At 31.0% G+C, this 19,848-nt stretch overlaps 1 protein-coding gene across 2 annotated transcripts in view; it reads left to right on the top strand.

The window, feature by feature from the left end:
- LOC106710037 (protein unc-13 homolog B) overlaps positions 1–19,848 on the top strand; it is a 134,696-nt gene that overhangs the window by 103,338 nt on the left and 11,510 nt on the right. Inside the window, exons 17-21 of one of the 2 annotated variants that reach the window (XM_045682834.1) lie at positions 1,467–1,599; positions 1,925–2,031; positions 3,957–4,098; positions 4,225–4,351; positions 4,648–4,788. In XM_045682834.1, the coding sequence (XP_045538790.1) occupies positions 1,467–1,599; positions 1,925–2,031; positions 3,957–4,098; positions 4,225–4,351; positions 4,648–4,788 (650 nt within the window). Of the gene's footprint in view, positions 1–1,466; positions 1,600–1,924; positions 2,253–3,956; positions 4,099–4,224; positions 4,352–4,647; positions 4,789–19,848 lie in introns of those variants that run through there. The other variant, XM_045682833.1, reaches the window with a different exon arrangement.

Genomic DNA, 19,848 nt, shown 5'->3' with positions numbered 1-19,848 from the left:
GTCAAAAAATGAAAGGTAAAAAAACAGTAGAAGACAAGACATAGACAATTCATGAGCATGTCAATTTTATGCATGTAATTGCAATTATGAAACAAAAAAATGTCATTGAATCTCAGATTTGTGAATACATAACATCATAGAAAAATAAAAAAATACGTCACTAGCATATTAGTTTTATCATACATAAATTAAATCATAGGAAAAATATTAAAAAATCTGTAAAAAATATTTTTATACAGGGATTAAAAAACATGATTTTTTTTACATACTTTCCTAACGTTTTGGACTTCCTAGCATGGGTTTTTTTTCTTTCGATGAAAATTGTTTGTCATTATTTGAATGCATGTCTGTCGGTATTTATTTTCATATTTGTATTTTTTAAATCTCGTTCCACTACTATTAGAATCACTTCACAAAGGCGCGCAGTCGTTTTATTGTGTATTACTAATTATATGGATTTTTTTGTATGAAGTTAATCGACTGCACGTCCCCACCATAAAAGTCTACACTTTGAAAGCAAAAAAAAACCTAATCTCAATTACTTGTCGCCTTTTTTCCTAATTCTGACTGTTTTTCTTGATGTTTTATTTCCATCTAAAATAATTTTTAATCTTTTACCATGCATGCTATTCTTCTCTAATTTTTTATTACTATTTAATTTTATACGTGTTTTTAAAGTGTGGACAAACTTAGTGCATTTCAATTAGGATTCCGTTCCCTTAAATCCCGTTTTCCGGGTTACCCCGCCCAGCGCCGAAACTTGTGTCAACATCCCTGAAAGAAACAATTCTCGTATATCCTACTTTAGTATTCAATTGCTTCTAAATAATCTTTATTCTACAACATAAATAAAAAGGTACACCCTGTAATATTAAAATAATGTGCCCGTAACATGCACGCTATCTAAAATATCTTCCGCTATTATATTTTGTTTACTTTTCTTAACTGTTTTTATGTTTAATAGAAAAGTACTATTACTTGTACATCCCCAAATATATGTTTCTATTAAGTTTTTTTTCTTTATCTTTATTTTTCTACTAAAAGCTATATTATAACTTTATCTAAAAATATTTGCTTTCCTGATACATAAACGAAATAATTTTTAATACAAACAAATACTAAAATGTTTGCGTAAAGTTAAATAACATACTAAACATAAGCAACATTTTACGGACAAAAGTAAGATATATTATTAAAATAAAATTAGACTGTATATTAATATTAAAAAGGCGCAGTGCTCGGGTTTGCTTCGGCTGGCGCCGCTTGAAGTTCTCAACGTTACTAGAGCTGTGCAACGACAATTTAGTATCTGGGGGTATAGAGTTGTTCTACTCCCTACATTTCAACTGAACTATCAGTATCTGGTAACGTTGTGGCTATCGAGTTGTCGTGGCAGGCCTGAACGCGGGGCGGGGGCCCGTCCCGGCGCATCCCGCACAAGAACTGTGTTTGCACCGCCTGAGCAGTGTGTTTCGCAGGGGCTGCCGAGAAGTCGTCTAAACACGGCGCGGAGGACAAAGCCAACTCTATCATAACCGCCATGAAGGAGAGAATGAAACAAAGGGAACGAGACAAACCAGAGATTTTCGAATTAATCAGGTATGATTTATTATTTGAACTGTTATTTCTTCCTAACCTTTAAATACAAAATGCTATTAAACAAAATAAACTGTATAACGCAAAGCATACTGCAATTATTACTTTATGAAATCTTATGTTCGTATGAAGAGGGGTAAAGAAAACATTTTCACTAATAATATATTTCAGATGTGCACACAGGTTAAAGTGTAATTTTTGTGCAAAAAAAGAAGATTTGTAAGTTAAACGTAATTGAACACTTTCTAAATTTGATTTTTCAAGAATAAATAATTGAAATCGTGATAGAGTTTAGATTGACGATGTATAAAGTGTGTGTATGTGACAGACGCGTGTTCAGCATCGAAGGGGAGGGGCATTCGGCACACATGAGCACGGTGAAGCAGTCGGTACTCGATGGAACGTCCAAGTGGAGCGCCAAGATCGCCATCACAGGTTCGATGATGTGGCGTGAACTAACATTCTAAACCCTCCACTAGATGGCGTGCGGCGCAGCGGAATCGGCGAGGATCCAGACAACCAATCGTCGTGTGCCAACACTAAATTGCTTCTCTTTCATTTCATGTGGCGACCAGGCGGACTTTTAGCGTCGACCCCGACACTCACATAGACAGCCTCGAACAGGCCAAGCAGGTCACTATAGAAGGGACTTCGAAATGGTCCTGCAAAATCGCCATCACAGGTTTGCGTGGTCTTTTGCGGCTACGAACCGCACGTTCGCAGATTTCGCTCTATTAGACAAAATCTTCGCCTGACTTCCATACAAAACTTTTTTTGATATCTGCTATGTTTTCCCTCTTCACGAATTTGTAAAAAACAATTATGAAGTAACTGCAAATGTACAAGTTACATTTAATTTAAAGAAATTCTACTAGCAGATGTCAAAAATGTCTTTGCAAATTACTTCAGTTTAAAATCCAAACCCATTCACGGACGTTAGCGCACCGCCTCCACTCACTTATAACGAAAATAGCTTAACTCATCACACAAAAGGAAATTCCACGAATCTAACACAAGACAAAAAAATATCCATAAAACAAACTTCTTGCACACAAATTTCTATGAACACTCATTTTGAGCAAATGAACACACATTTTAATATTACATAATATAACACTAAAATTTCTAACTTTTTATAATATAAACACAGAATTGCATGTAATTTCCAAACCCAACTTGACTGCACACGATTTTCAATTTTTAGTTAATAAAATTGCAAATTAAATCCGTAATATTGATTGTATAATTCCAGATCGTGATAAGTATGACCAACCTAATAACACGAGTAGTATTCTTTCGCAATAGGAGAATGATTCAGAATTAGAATCCAATAGCATGCAAGACTTTAAAACCCCGGCACAGTTATAAGGAAATTCCCATTCTATTTGCATACTTTCCAGTCTGACCGCTGCGAAACTTTCGATTCGTGTAAATTCCGTGGCCATTAGATATAAAACCCGAGCATACTTTACACTTGTTACTTTGGAACTTTCTTCTTGGTCGAAGTTTGCATTAGTTGTTGCGATTATGTAGTCGCTATAATCGAGTTGTTATAGATTTTCAATATGGGCATTATTTTTAGAAAAGTTTTGGTAGATTTGATGCTAGAGTCTTCTTCTTTCATCCCAGACCATTATCTCAGAGTATCCAGATGTTATTACAGGTTGAGTTGGTTCGTAAGTATAACCTAAATTTAATTATATACTTCAATATTGCTATCATATCAATTTAGTCATCGCAATAAACAATTGTGTAAAGATAAATAATACAGAATGTACAAAATTTAAATTTATTGGAGCGAAATACGATACATTCATTTTCTTTCCAATCCAAAATTTTGTTGGAAACATAGTTCTATGGGTTTAATTATTAATTGCAAAATATTGGGTTGGAAAAATATCTAAAAGTAAAGAAAATTATTAAAAAAAACCTTATCTCGGCTTTACTCTAAAATGATTTTAAAGAAACTACTAACTAATTACTAAAATAAAATGGCCTTTCTAGGGTATTTAAAATAATATTTTTAATTTAAATATGATCAAAATGACAATTACGAACAATTTTTTTTAATGTAGTTCATAAAATAAAATAATTTCTAATAACCATATCTAAGTTAATGTAGTGAAAAAATAAATAAAACAAATGAAAATCATTTAATGGCCGCAATCAACTTTATTTTACAGACATTACCATTATTATATCTATGTTGCAAAAGTTGAAAGTAGATATTTGTGCCATTTAAAATATTTGGCTAATATACTAACGTAATACTTTTTATAATGTTTATCTTATAATAAAATACATTTTTTTCATAAATTTGCTTATTACGTAATACTAATTTAATGTACCTTTTTGTGCAGTTATTTGTGCTCAAGGGCTCATCGCAAAAGACAAGAGCGGCACCTCCGACCCTTACGTGACGGTTCAAGTCAGCAAAGTCAAGAAGAGAACTCGAACAATGCCACAAGAATTGAATCCAGTTTGGAATGAAAAATTTTATTTGTAAGTACCTACTGAAAGACAAATTTGTAGATTATTACAGAGTTTAATAAGTCAGTAACGGTAAAATTTATTGTCATAGATGTTTAAAATCTTTGTAACTAGCTACTAATGAATTCTAATTTTCAGTGAATGTCACAATTCCTCGGATCGCATCAAAGTGAGAGTTTGGGACGAAGATAACGACCTGAAATCGAAACTACGACAGAAATTGACGAGAGAATCTGATGATTTCTTGGGTCAGACGATCATTGAGGTACATTTCTGCACACCAATAAAAAAGACTAATGTTCATTCACCTCAAAAAACGTCCATACTTAATATTCTGTAAAATAATTATATCATTATATCGACTCATAACATGCGTTAATTACACTGTAGGTTCATTTCACTTTATAATTTCTACCAATAAAATACATAAATTGTTTACAGATATTCCTTTGCATTCTAATTTCTTACTCTTACATATTGATCTTTCAATTAAACACTCATTTGTTTTACCTTACTAAACTGTCTTTAACATTTCATTTAATAGTCATAATTCTGTACCAGGTTCGCACGCTATCAGGAGAAATGGATGTCTGGTACAACTTAGAGAAGAGGACGGACAAGTCAGCGGTGTCAGGAGCTATCAGGTTGCATATCAACGTGGAGATTAAAGGAGAAGAGAAGGTAGCACCATACCATGTCCAGGTTAGTGTACTAATTATTACATGTAACTAAATTTATAGGTCTCTTTTTTAAAGTAAACGATATATTTTAGCTTTCAAAATGTAGCTTTAAGTGTTAAAATGTTGTCGGAGATTTGCGCGGATAAATTTCTTGGCATCAATTTAATGTACCTTAAATGTTTTTTTTTATTGATTAACGAAAAAGATGTAAACCTTGTTGGTATTATCAACATGTAGACAATTAGTCAGTTGAGTAGTCAGTTTATAACAATTAATCAACAGGTTGGGCAAAATTGGCGCCATGCCTTTTGGACTTGGGCCAACATCGGTCGTTACCATCGCATTATTCTTCTAAACACCTCCCTATCTTACCTTAATTTGTTTTCTGTGACAAGGTGTTCTACACAACATTTTAGAAAAAATAAAAGTGACTCAAAAATTAAGTTTTGGGATAAGTAAATGATTAATGTACTACATGATAAAACATTCACCGCTAAAAGTTACTAAAAGCATAACAGAGACGTAATTAAGTTGAATAATAAAATACGTAATGTCCTACGCTAAGAGTAGCCTGGTTTTCTGCTAAACCTGAAAAGATACCTCCGAGAGTTTTGGCCTCGAAACAAAAAGGCTAAAAAGTAACTGGCATAGTACCATAACTTTTTATGTCTTTTTATTTTATAAATTATAATTCTATAGAAGGCTGTGAAACGATCTTTTGTAGCATTAGACCTCATAACCTATCGAAAAAATATTTACACATAACGATACTAGGTAATGTTTGAGATATAACTCCCGTTGAAAAGAACGCATTTTTTACAGAAAACTATAGTTTTAGTTTAGAAATCTTTGTTTTATACAATTAGCATCCGAGCATTAATCCCAAGTGGAAGGAACGTAGTACGTACGGTAGGACGCTTCACATTAGACAACAGTTTCGCTTAGTTAACTGTTCCTCTCAACTTTTGCACATTAATCCACAAAAGTTAGTCGGACTCTTTACTGTGCCGGCCGTCATTTCAAAATATTTCTGTGCTTTAAAACTAATGGGCTATTTAACTTTGTAAACAGCGCTAAGAACTTTGTGTGTATTCAAAACAGAATACTTTTTCTATGTTGAAAAAATACTGACTGATTTTTTTTCTAGTACAAGTTGAATAGCGTCGTCTGCTCAAACGTTTGCAATAAATTAAAAGGTTACAGATTATTTGATTTAGATTATTACACGAACGCACTGGTGACTTAATATTGTGGTAACTTAATACTGTGGTGACTTATATTGCGGTGACTTTAATGTGGTGAATTAAAATGATTGTGTCATAATTTATTTATTAATAATTAATTCATAATGTAATAATTTAATATCGTCTTGTTACTAGTTTTAGTTTTTTATTATTATAAGTTCATAAAAACACATTCTCTCAGATTGTTCCATACTAAGTAACAAAATACTTAAAATTCATAACTCTAATAGATGCGTTGCTAAACTCATAAAACTAACTTTAAACTTTGTGAATAAAATTATGACGGAGAGTTGAATATTGTGGAATAAATTATATTTTGAGATAATAGAAACTTTATAAAATTATGAGGAACTCGGAACTATCTTATCTTTCTATACAGTTCCGTTATGCAAGTATTTTTAAACGGTTTTATTTAACTTGTTCTGTTTATTTGCGTTAAATCTAGTAATTAATACTCTACCCACTTCATATTGATAGATAAATATCAAATTTGATATAGCCTTAGTTTCTGTGACTAAAAAAAAACATTTGATCTTTAAATTTTTTGTACATTGCTTTAAAATGTTTTCTGTTCTCTGACTTAGAATTCGAAGTAGCATATGGCTTTTACACCTATCTTGCAAAAGTCATATATACTTTGAATTTGCCCTTGTTAATACTGGTCTTCTAAACTCTTCAAATTAGGATTTTTTTGGATGCCCGTGCTTTTTGGTTGCTATCACGACAATTCTATAAAGAGTATTTTTCCTTGGATAAATTAAACGAAAGTATACTAACTTGTTGATTTTCTAATTTATATATTAAGCATAAGTCCAAAGCTTTGTACTCGTACTAACCTCTACAAGAAATTTTTATTATCTCGATTGAACTATATAATTTAAACTTGTAAGCTTGTTTTTTACCTTTATCAATTTTAGTTCAAAGTATAAAATATATAGTGTATAGAAATTAATTATCACTAATTCATTCAGTTAAAAAAACCCTCGAAGAAATTAGGCTAAAAAGCTTAAATAGAAGCGATAATGAGCCGACGAAACTTAACATCTCTCATTACTGCCGTGTCAGAAGTTATGCACTAATGAAGACTGATGTTACTTGATACTTGTTAGATAGTGTCAAACATTTCACGTAATTTTAAACTAGGATACTGATTCAGCATATACTTATAAACATTTTAAATGAAATGTAAACAAACATTCCGGCTTTTTTATAAAAAAAAAATCAGCATTATTTTATTTTACTGAAAAAGTAAATGATGTTTTTTATCTCAGTTTAATAATGAGGTTACATTCAAAGACATGCCTAAAAACTGACAACTAAAATTGGCTTCAAATATTACTGTCTGATACAGTTAGTGTTGCTATCAATCCTATTCCATATTAGAGACATCAGAAATTTTGAATGTAACAATATATTAAGTGCTTTTCCGTTTAACCTACCTTTATATTACGTTACATAAACTCAATTTTATTACCATACCTACCGAAAGTAGAGACAAGTGCGTTTATTTAAATGGCAGTTGATAGAAAGGGGTTGAAAAAAAAGTATTTTGGTTACCAATTTTAAACGAAAGGAGGACAGAATAAGGGAAGTACTTTAATTTATATCCAACTAGCATTTACCCGCGACTTAGTGCGCGCGGAATCAAAAAATAGAAATCGGGGTAAAAATTATCCTATGTCCGTTTCCTGGTTCTAAACTATCTGCCCACCAATTTTCAGTCAAATCGATTCAGCCGTTCGTGAGTTATAAATAGTGTACATTACACGACTTTCTTTTATATATATAGATAAGATAGATATAGCAACTCATTATAAAACTTACCGAGGGTTTCAACTGATATTGCACCAATATCTTCATCTTTATCTCCCAGTGTCACTGTTTCCGTTCATCAGATCGATCTGTCTTCAATTATTTCAGTCGTCGGTTTCTTTTTAATCATGTCCCCTTGCACGAAATCCATTCACCACTTCCTAGGCATACCTCTACCGGTTGTCCCATCAATATAATCTTGGTTAAACAATGTTAAAAAATAATTTCATTAGCCTTTCTGTAACTCGAAAGAAACAACTTCAATTTCCACAAGAATTATAGAAGTGAGATAAGAAAAACAAAAAGTTTCTCATGCTCCAGGAAGTAGTACAGTATTCGTCTGGAATTCGGGAGATCCGTACTTGCACAAATTGAATCTATTGTCCCATTATTTCTGAAAGAAGCTTCCGCCTCTCGAATGTAGGTCGTCATCAAATTTGGGTCGTATCTTGATTTATCTTTAACTTTCCTTCATTATGGCACGATCTTGATGTTATCAATGTTAGAGTTTATCAATTAAATTTTAAGTAAAACCATGTTACTCTAAACAGTATGTACTTTTCTCTGGAGTGTTACAGAGACCGACAATGTTTTTTGACCCTTATGAAGTAAGTTTTCTAATATTGATGACTGTAACCAGAATCGAATCCTAAAATTAACCAAAATTTAACAACAAAATAACTCACGCCCGTAACCCAGAGGAGTAGGCAGAGGCCACAGACCATATTCCATTTGGTGCATTATATTTAACTGTTAAAGCGTTTTCAATCTCTTTCAATCAAAATAATATCTTTACATCTATAGACTTCAACGTTAGTGGAGCACCGTGTTAAGCTTAGTTAAGCAAGGAATTGGTGTCTAATAACCTATGTAAGTTTTGCACGAGGCAGTGCAACGCGTAATATGTCATTGTTTCGGTGTGAGTAGAGGGGTGCAATTAAAAGTTTTCATGTGACGTTACATGCAAGAACCTTTTAATTATAACTACGGTTCATTTGCATGTTAATTACGAATCTAACAACTTCAGTTGTTAAAAATTCTCAAGAAATATACAGTTTCTTTCAGAATACGGATCATAAGAAAACATATTTGAATTCCATGATTGTCTAAACATAAACGTATGTCAGACGTCTAGCCGCCGATGTTTTTAAATTTTAAATAGTACAGATTTTATTTTAATTCAGATGCTCAGAGATGCATTTGTTAGCAAAAGTAGAGAAGTAATAAGACTGAAACTAAAGTAATGAGTTTGCGGGGTATCGTGGATTTGAAGTCTGCGAGATTCATCTTGCACTAGTATACAAATTGCTTAAAATGCTGAGGGGAAAATGGAAAGAGCGGTTTAGCGTAAGTTTATTAGAAAGTTTTAGTGCCATGTTTTTTATTCGGGTTGGAGATAATAACTAAATGTTTATTAAATTATAGACAACTCTATTAAATATCTGAATAAAATTATACATTTACTCAAAGCAACATAAATACTACTACTGCTATCTTAATAGTCGGTCCCTTCAGATCTTGGTTTAAAGTACTCACTGTTAGAAACGTTTTTTTGTAATACCGCGAATTTCAGCTGTTTTCTATGTTTTTTTTTTTCAAAGAGAATTTGATAATAGGCAAATTTGTTGTTATACAGGTGTTACAACAGTATAAACTCAGCGATAGTAACACTAGTTGTTCAACAAAGTGGCACTTGCATGACCTCGTGTTATGTTCGTATGCACGTAAACTATTTTACATAATTCCATGGAATTTAAAATTACCTAAGTATGGAGCAGGCGATGTAATTTTTAAATCATATGTTATTAGTACTTTAATTTATAGAATAATAGCTGTAGCCCGCGACTCCGTCTGCGCGGAATAAAACAAAACTCAATAAGTAGCGCATGTGTTCAAATTTCATCAAGATACGTAGACCAGTTCTAGAGATACCTTCAAACAAACTTCCATCCAAACATTCGCATTTATAATATTAGTAAGATATATTATCATGCTTAGTAAAAATTGAGAATAACTTACAATCACTTAGTCATTCGTGACACGTTGTTAATTGAGTTTGAATTTATTTTGCACTCATGACTGATTTTCTAAACTCTCGTAAACACCTTTATTTCTAGTTTATAAAAACGATTTCCATTTCATCCTTACATAATTGATATAAGATAAACATTGTTATTCGAGAATATTTTTAGCTTTAATATTTTTATTTCCGTCACTTGTTAAAATAAATACGTTTTCAATAAATAATAATGTCGTTGTACTCACCAAAATAGGACACACGCCACTGTATTATTTATTTAAATACAAGGACCTCGTTTCTCACCCCTGACTAAACAAAATCCGCTCTTTGTTAAACAGGTCAGCGTCGTGTATAGAAAATCGATTTGTTTATCGTTTTTATGTCAAAAGTTAGTAAACACTCTTTCGTATGTATTATTAAAAATACAATCTTTACAGTTTTTTTTTTTTTGTAATTTTTACTTTTTTTATAGTTTATGAAAAGATGAAAAGTCTTACCAATATTATAAATGCTTTATTTAGATGGATGGATGGAGGATGGATGGATGTTTGTTTGAAGGTATCTCCAGATCGGCTGAACGGATCTTGATGAAATTTGGCACAGTTATATAACATAGTCTAGAATAACACATAGACTACTAATGACGTTTTTTTTTAATTCCACGCAGACGGAGTCACGGGCGACAGCTAGTTATTCAATGAAGATTTATTTTGGCTTATGCCTTTTAAGTGTCCCGTATTTAACGCACGGAGTGTTACTAAAGGAAAGTACAATAGTTTGCTACCTTACAAGATATTAAAAAAAAAAACTCGCAATATTTTGTCTAAAATATTAAGGTCTTAGTATTTAGGTTTGAATACTTGTAAACTATTTCCGTTACTTTGGTATATACAAGATTTAATTAAAGCTAGTTTAATTAAATAGGAAGAGATAAATTAGTTAAAACGGGTCTCAACGGAATTAACAAACCGAGGAATTAGAAATACCCACATTTAGTTATATAGACCGTTTGTGAATTGAGCAATTCGTTCTAACAGACAAATGGTACAATAGACCGTTCGTTAACACGGAATAAATTTAAACTTAATTCTATAATAAAATGAGTATTAAAGTTTCCTTTTGCAATTGTAAGAAGTAGAATAGTTTTATAGGAAAAGTTAAATCAACTATAAAAATGATTACTTTAACCATTTATTGATATTAAAATTCATAATTAAAATAGATACTGGGAATCTTTTCAAAGCTCTATGCTAAGACAGGAAAATTTGTTTAAGAAGTTTTCAAAACTAGTATTTTAGTTGGCACGTCGGGATAAAAATACTCTTCTGTCCGACGTGCCAACACAAATCCATGTACTAAAATGGGTTAATCGGTCGATAACCAAAATAAATATTTTTGTACAAGACAAATGAAGCAATTAAGTATTTCCGAGTTTAGCGCAGTACTAAATTACAAAAGAATTAAAGCGACAAAAATCGTGATAATTGCCCGTTTCGTGATTATTCAACCCAATCACGAACCAAACAAATTTTTTATACGAATTGTTTTTACTTTTGTTTTTGTAGACGAATAAAACGGGATATTTAGGAGCCATTAACTATAAATGAAAACTAGTACGGTGTTTTTATAACCTTACACTAAATAAAAAATTAAATAAATGTAACTAGTTTTACTCTGACTGGAATAAAAAACCAATGCTTACTATGTTTCAATCGGTCTAAAAAAATTACTACAAATATTGATTAGTCTAGAAAAATAACTTTTTTATCAATCTATGTTTAGAACACGCAAGTTGATCCTAGATAGCATATCGCCATGTCGATCAATAGCCAGTAATATGCTGTAATCATAAAATAAGTAATAATTTACTTTAATTTGAACAACGATAAAAAATTAAAAAACAAAAGAACTGGTCTGTAATTTTAGCTTGCTGCATATTTTATAGTAGAAACCAATAATTTTGAGTTCAATGAGTCAATGTTAAATCTATATCTTATATATATATATAAAAGAAAGTTGTGTTAGTTACACTATTTATAACTCAAGAACGGCTGAATCGATTTGACTGAAAATTGGTGGGCAGGTAGCTTAGAACCAGGAAACGGACATAGGATCATTTTTAACCCGTTTTCTATTTTTTATTCCGCGCGGACGGAGTCGCGCTAGAGCTAGTTTTGAATAAAATCACGATGGGATTGATTCTAAAATATGAAGTGTATTTTTGTCAAATGATAGTGTCATAATAGTACAGTAGATGTTTAGATTCGATTTGAAGATGAGCGAATTTTTTAAAACTATTGTTACAATTAAAAAACAACAACACCAATTTAAGAGGAATGAATAGAATTAAATATCAATTGTAATAACAAGGAAAGAATGTTTTATTTAAAACAAGAGATAAGTTAAAGTCAGCTACACTGTTTAAATATTTACATTTTACAAAACCATTTCAGAAATAGGTCAGTGTACTTCTCTTTATGATAGTTAGACGTGACCTTATTATAGTGGATTTTAAAAAAGATATTTCAATGATGCGTTCATTTTGTAGTTCTATTAAAATTAAATACGAAATTTTAACACTTGCTACCGGTTACTGGGTCAAATATCTCGAGCGAAGTGAGATTTCGATGCATCTATACGTTTAGGTAGTTCACTTTGTAACATACATTGTATTGATCACATCTTAGTAATATAAAGATGGATGGATGTTTGTTAGAAGGTATCTCCAGAATGACTGCATGGATCTCGCTGAAATTTGGCATAGATGTAGAAAATATTCTGGAAAACAATTAAGTTTTTTCTTATTTCCGCGTGAAAAGAGTCGCGGGCAACAGCTAGTTTTATAACATTCATAGTACATTGAGACGAGGAGTTTCATTTTGGACAGAGCTGTTTGGTTTTTTACGTAAAAACTTTGAAAAAATACAATTTTTTTTTTATAGTGGACGCCATCATTTTTGAATTATTTTCAAATTCCAAAGCTCAATAATTAACTGAACTACCACTTCTATTTTTACTAAATTTGTGTAACAAAGAAATTAAAAAAGAAGTAAGTTAATATTACCTTGATTTTTTCATTATTTTATAAGATGGCAAACTAGCAAGCGTCATCCTGAATTTGTTGAAATAACGAAGCGACCGCTGCCAATAGACATCTGCAATTGCAGATGCGTTGCCTACCCTTAATAGACGGGGAATGTTTAAATTTTTGCTTCACAATAAGAATTCTTTTATGAGCAAAAATTTTTGATTTTCTCTTAAGATCTTCTATTAAGGTACTTTTTCTTCAAACTGACAAAATGTTCTTTAACAATCCGATTAAAAAGTACTTCAAAGTATTGGCAAGTAATAATTGACATATTTATTTGAGAAACATTTTTTCTATTACAGTGTAACAATGTTGTGGTTAAATTACGTCATAACTTTTAAAATAATTAGGGCAAACGTGTTAAATTATTAATGCAATATTTTTAAAATAACTTTAACACGCACGCGATGTTTTTTTTCTTTAGAAGCATTTATAGGCGGTGATAGGGCAAGCTTTTTTTTTAATCTTTTCTTATTATTCTACTTGAAAAAACTGAGTAACCAACTTTTTTAAATGTTTTGTATGTGTTTCGGCAGTGCAACATTTTATGGGTGTTTGAAATAAGCGATATTTGGCTTCGGTTGTAATATAAATGTATGTAAACGCTAACTACAGGCTGCGGTTTAATCAAATGGCTCTATTTAATAAAATATTTAACAATGTACTTCTTCATTAAATGAGCGGCTAAATGCACGGTCATTTCGAACAATTAACTTGACTACTATACGTATTAATTCTTAACTAGTGTTAAGCATTCATTAGTGAAATGTGAATGGTTTTTATATATGCTGATAATATAACCTAACTTTAATTTTAAAAATTACCAAAATCCCAACTGACCAAGGCTCTAAGGCATGAAATAGTGCCATCTAGGGGTTGCATTTTCAAACATAGATTTCTTTTTTAATTTATGCTAAAGAACTGTTATATTTTTTGTAACACTTTCTTATTTTAAAATATACTCGGAAACGTCGAAAATTTGAATTATCGATATTTTTTTTTAATTTTCAGTTGGCGATTGTGATTCGAACTGCCACACTCAAAGTTCTTAACTGATAATTTATGTTGATTTTATATGAGAAATCGACACTGAGGCACTGATTAAGTAAACGTAAGATGATTCCGAGTTTGATAGCTAACGTTATTGCTATTAAGTGCAATATAATTTCAAATAACACAAACTCCGTACAACTTTTAATGAATCTTTAACATTGAATTGTGCTTCAAAAACCTAACTCCCTGTCTGACCTTTCTCTGACCTATATTTATATGTTTATTTTATTTTATTTTTGAGCATATTTTGTGAGCATATATTGAAAACAAAGATATGTACAGTTTCAATTGAATAGTGAATAGTGCGGGCAATAATAGAAGAATACATACTCGGAGCAAAATACTACGAGGTTTTATGCGTTATTTTTTCTTTGCCCACATTTTTAATTAATACTGCACATATTTGTATTGCAAAGATAAAATTCCCACGTCCACATATACGTAGAAAATCACTATTTAAAAAAACAAAAAAAAAATTAAAAACGTTTTTTAAAAAAAGAAGGCGAAAGTAGTTTTATGTCTAATTCGGTAACTGACACCTGTACAAAATATATTATCATCTCTTTCACTCTCTTTGAGCAAAACAGAGATAGCAATATTTTATGTGCTGGTTAAATAAGTAGGAAGTGTTATATGGTAACTTTGTAACAACTACATGTCGACTAGAACTAAGACAACTCAATTTTTTTTTTTAATTCAAATCCACGAACTTGAATCCTCGAAGTATTTAGTGATCTACCTACAAAGGTACGAAACTATCAAACTTATAAACGTGAAATTCTTTACTGTGTTAATATTTTAAATTCGAAGATTTTGATGGATGTTAACACTTCTCAAGAAGATTAAACTTTTTGATTAAACTAGCTTTTACCCGCGACTCCGTCCGCGCGGAATAAAAAATAGAAAACGGGGTAAAAATTATCCTATGTCCTTTTCCTGGTTCTAAGCTACCTGCCCACCAATTTTCAGTCAAATCAATTAAGCCGTTCTTGAGTTATAAATAGTGTAACTAACACGACTTTCTTTTATATATATAGATGTGGTACAGAAATAGATCACAGACTGGATAAACACATATGTCACATAGCCATGGAACATAGGAATTAGGCTTTTTTAATCCATGGGAACTGAATTACGGGCGAGAACCAATTGCGTAAAAATATTTCATTGCTATGTAATTTCTTTAGGCGCATAGAAACTACGGTTCTATTGAAAAATAAAACGTTAATATTTAAAATCTCGTGATTAATTAATGTTAATTTAATTTTTCAACACCTTAAAAAGGAAATATACAAAATTGAAAATCTTCTTACAAGATATTCCCTTTGAAAGTATTACGGTTAATCCATTTATACTTTTCCGAGGAGTGCTTAATTCAGCAAAGTATCTGAGAATATTCTTTAAGATGGCAGCGGGAGTTGGCTCTCTCGTGAAAATTAATTTATCGCCCTTTTATAAGTGTATAGGTGTTCAGGGACTCGTACGGATAAGTTGGAACATAGCCTTTTTTATCTCAGAATTTCTTTATACTTTTTATCAAGTGTTATAATGTAAGATTTTTTATTGGTATTTTATGTTGTTAAATTATTATTGGATATACTTATTTCATTAAAAAAATAATTATTGAAACCATTTTTGATTCTTAACAGTACATTACGAGTACAATTGTTTTCCTTCTTCTAAATAAATGTAAATTTATTTTTGTGTCGTATGTCATTCCTAACCACTGGAGTATTTTTTAACCCCATATACGGTTTGTGTCCTTAAAAATATTAAAATTGTTGTTTTTTTTTTTTATTTTCGCATTGTGACGGATGTCAGGAATGGGGTAGAGAACAATTGTAACGTTAAAAGAGAATCGCTAACTTTTAACTTAACTTTTCGCTAACTTAAATATCTTGTTTGTAACATTACATAAACGACTTACGTTCGAGTTAACTTGAACGAGTGTAATAAAGGCTACGAAGTGCCGCCGCCGCAACAGTGGATGTAATTAACGATCGACTCTCGCGGCCTCAGGGTCTAACGCTGTTTTCTTTACTCTTCCGTTTACCTTATTTCACGATTTTTATTTTTTACGTAATACTAATTTTCATGCTTATCATCATAAAATCTATATATATAAAAGAAAGTCGTGTTAGTTACACTATTTATAGCTCAAGATCGGTCGAACTGATTTAGCTGAAAATTGATGGATAGGAACTTTTTTTATCTTGTGTGAGTTTATTTTATTCCGCGCGGACGGAGTCCCGGGTAAAAGCTAGTTCATAATAAAATTTAGGAATATACAATGAGTTTTTTTGTTATTTTTTAATGAAGATAGCATTGCTATAAAGAGGTTTTATTTTCAAATTTAAAAATCGACAGAAATAGTGACTAAATATCATTAAAATTAGTAGTTTTGTAGTTTATCCCGAACATAAATCGTGAATAGTGATTTTTATGAATATAATATTTGGTTCACTTTGACGTTATTTTTTTTATAGTTGTAGAAGTATCTACATCTGTACCTATTCTGAATATTAAAAATGGCGAAACAATGAATATAATGCCTTTGTAATACAGTTGTGTTAAAGGTAAGATTGAAATGAGAATTTTCATTAAACATTTATCAACAAAATGAAAATACAACTCTGATTAATAAATTAAGTAAAAATCAGGTGACCTGATTTTTTTTCTTTCATTTCCTATTAATATTATAAATGTGAAATTTTAAGATATCTCCTGAACGGCTTAGCAGATCTCAATGTTTGGCATCACACAGGCTACATGTGATGCTCTTTTTCAAATGCCGACAACACATCTGCAGTTCCTCTGATATTGCGGATATTCAATTGGGAATCATCAATCACGTAGGTGTTCTCGCCGCTCGTATGGCCCCTTCTTTTTAAAAAAAAGTAACATTGGCTATGGTAATTATTGTTAGAAAATGTTTAAAAAAAATTCCATCCGTGTAAACCCGGGACATATGATAAAAAATCAAGATCTCTCTGTGAAAAATCATAGCACCTAACAAATATTTTTCAAAGGCCGTATTCATCTACTCTTATTTTAGACGGAGGTATTCAATTACTGTAGCATAGCATGTTTTAATTTAATAGAAGATCTCTTAAGATTCCTTAAAAGACGAGCATTAATGGATTTACTCTCGCGGAAACTCAGTTACGGTAAAGTACGAAGTTAGTTTTATTAAAGATAATGGGTTTAAAAGGTATCAAATTATAGAGATACACAGTTGTATGTAAAAGCGATTGACTTCGCTGACTGTAAATTTTATTGATGATGATTCTATCTTACGAGTTCTTGACGATATGTATTGCTGCTACACAGACACGTTTAGTAGATAATTAAGGTGTGCTTAGTGTAGCTTTCTCTCACTAAAACTACACTCATATTTCAGTAACTATTTTACGAGTTATTCATTTTGAGTTATTTACTAAGTAATTTAACTCATTTAATGGAACAATGAAAACTGTTGAATGGTTTAACAAATAAAGATGTCCATAATTTTTATTCTATGATTAATTTTTGTCTTTTTCATTTAAAAACATAACTTCTGTTCAGATCTGTAACGTAATGTAAATTTACGAGGGATCAACAATATTTTACCATCCTTTCGGGACAAATAAGAAACCACGCCTTGGGTCGTGAAAATTTTTATAGATATGCCAAGCTATTGCTACTATAACTTTCCCATGTTATGATTCTTTACGTTACGACAATATTTATCAAAGTTTAGTCGTGATTTGGTTTGGAATTCTTTGCGTTTATTTCTCTGATTTTATTTCTTAACCAAATAAAAGGAAAAGTTTGCTAAAAGAAATACTTTTATGAATTCTACAAACAAAAATGTGTATCAGAGATGTTTTATTTTTTAAAGATACAGGGTTATAAAGGCTAGAATGTATAAGAACAATATTGCCGTCTGTTTTTTTTAAAGATAATTATAAGGTAAGCAATAGAAACAGAACACAACAAACCACTAGAGGTTTGCTGGCGGATAAATAATATTCGATATATTTGATTTCTATTTTTTCGAATCACATTTTTGTCACAAGCCTACGGGGATATGTAAATATGAATAACTTTGAATTCATATCGCCAAAGTAGCAAGAAGGTTAAATAAACGCCAACCTGTGCGGTATACAAACGAGACAAGGGTCATGTGAAAATTATAATGCAAACAGGGCGCATGCCATTGTTTCCCTTAAGCACACATAAAAATGAACACGACTTGAATACCTTCCACGTTAAAGTTTGGATTTAAATTGTTTAAATTGCTAAGGATTTTGCAGGATATGAGATTTATAAAGCATTTAAATGTTAAATATTTCTATCCATCCTATTGTATAGTTATTTATATTTCTCTTCATTCAATACTTATTGAAATTGTTATTTGTTATCTCTGACAATATGTTTTATGCCGAGATTTGGTCTCAGAAACCAACGGTTAGTGCGAAACAATTGACAAAAGATAAAACAGCTTTTTGGATTTATCCATTTAATTAGTCACTACTTTTAATCGTACTTATAAAATATAATCTATATCTATACATATAAAAGAAAGTCGTGTTAGTTACACTATTTATAACTCAAGAACGGCTGAATCGATTTGACTGAAAATTGGTGGGCAGGTAGCTTAGAACCAGGAAACGGACATAGGATAATTTTTACCACGTTTTCTATTTTTTTTATTCCGGTATATTTTTAGTCGCGGGTAAAAGCTAGTAAACAATAAAATTAATTAAGTTCAACTTGCGTGACTCTAACGTAATTTATATTAAAGTATATAACGTGAATTTAATTAGAAAGAACCGAATAAAAGGTATTCAGGAGCTCTTTAAATTTGTTTAAAAATGTTCTTCGTGTAAAATTAAACAGAACAAGTTGAGAAACCCATTTCTCAGTCTACTGGAAAGGTCAATTCCTGTCTGAATCAATATTTCGAATGCAAAAGCGAGTCGCGGCCTAAAATACTCGTATAAACGGTGACAAATTTTCGCTCCATCATAGTACCGCAGCGCACTTAATCCAATCAGATTTTCGTTTTTAATTAAGTTATATAAATCAATACTATAGAAATTCAACTACTAATTAAGTACAGTTTATAAGACATATTTATTGAGGTTAAAATAAATTAAAATGTTGTCACAATAATAATCATTAAATGGTTAAAGAAGCAATCCAATAGTGTAAATATATCTTTCAATAATAATTTAACAAGAGAACGCCCTTAGTGGCCATTTAACTATGATTCTGGCACTTTGACATTCTGGCATCTTGAATTTTTAGCAGAATGACCCAAAATTAGCATAATATTCTTTCTTAATCAACTATTACTTTAATAAATATATTTCTAAGATTAGTCGAAATATTTCTGAATGTAAATTTTTTTAAAATTATATCTATATATGAAGGTATGTTTTTATCTTAATAGCTATTTTATAAAAATCTAGGTTAATATACATACTTATTTTTATCTGGACTATTTTCTTAGCCGACGCTATATGCATAAAGGTTGCGTTTTGCGGCAAAACATAAATAAATAATAAGAGTCGAGGGTAATGCAACTGAAAAAGAAAACTAAAATCTAGAAGCACTGAAAGAAAAATAAAATGAAATTTTAAAACTTATAAAACCAGCTATACACTTTTAGTTGAACAGTCGAATTGTACAGTTAGAACTGACGTCTGTAGGCAAAATTTTAACGACGATTCTCAATTTTGTCTACACACGTGTTCAATTTGACTATTCAGTTAAAATTGTTAAGATATAACTGAAGGTGTGTAGCAGGTTATAAATGAGTTAAACACAAAGAACGCTCAATTTTCAGAAGTAAATTTCAAAGTATAAAAACATATTGAT

This window comes from Papilio machaon, chromosome 20 (assembly GCF_912999745.1).
Source record: "Papilio machaon chromosome 20, ilPapMach1.1, whole genome shotgun sequence".
NCBI classification, from domain to species: Eukaryota; Metazoa; Arthropoda; class Insecta; order Lepidoptera; family Papilionidae; genus Papilio; species Papilio machaon.
The sequence above is the reverse complement of the archived record's forward strand: the minus strand, read 5'-3'. Positions and strand labels throughout refer to the sequence as shown.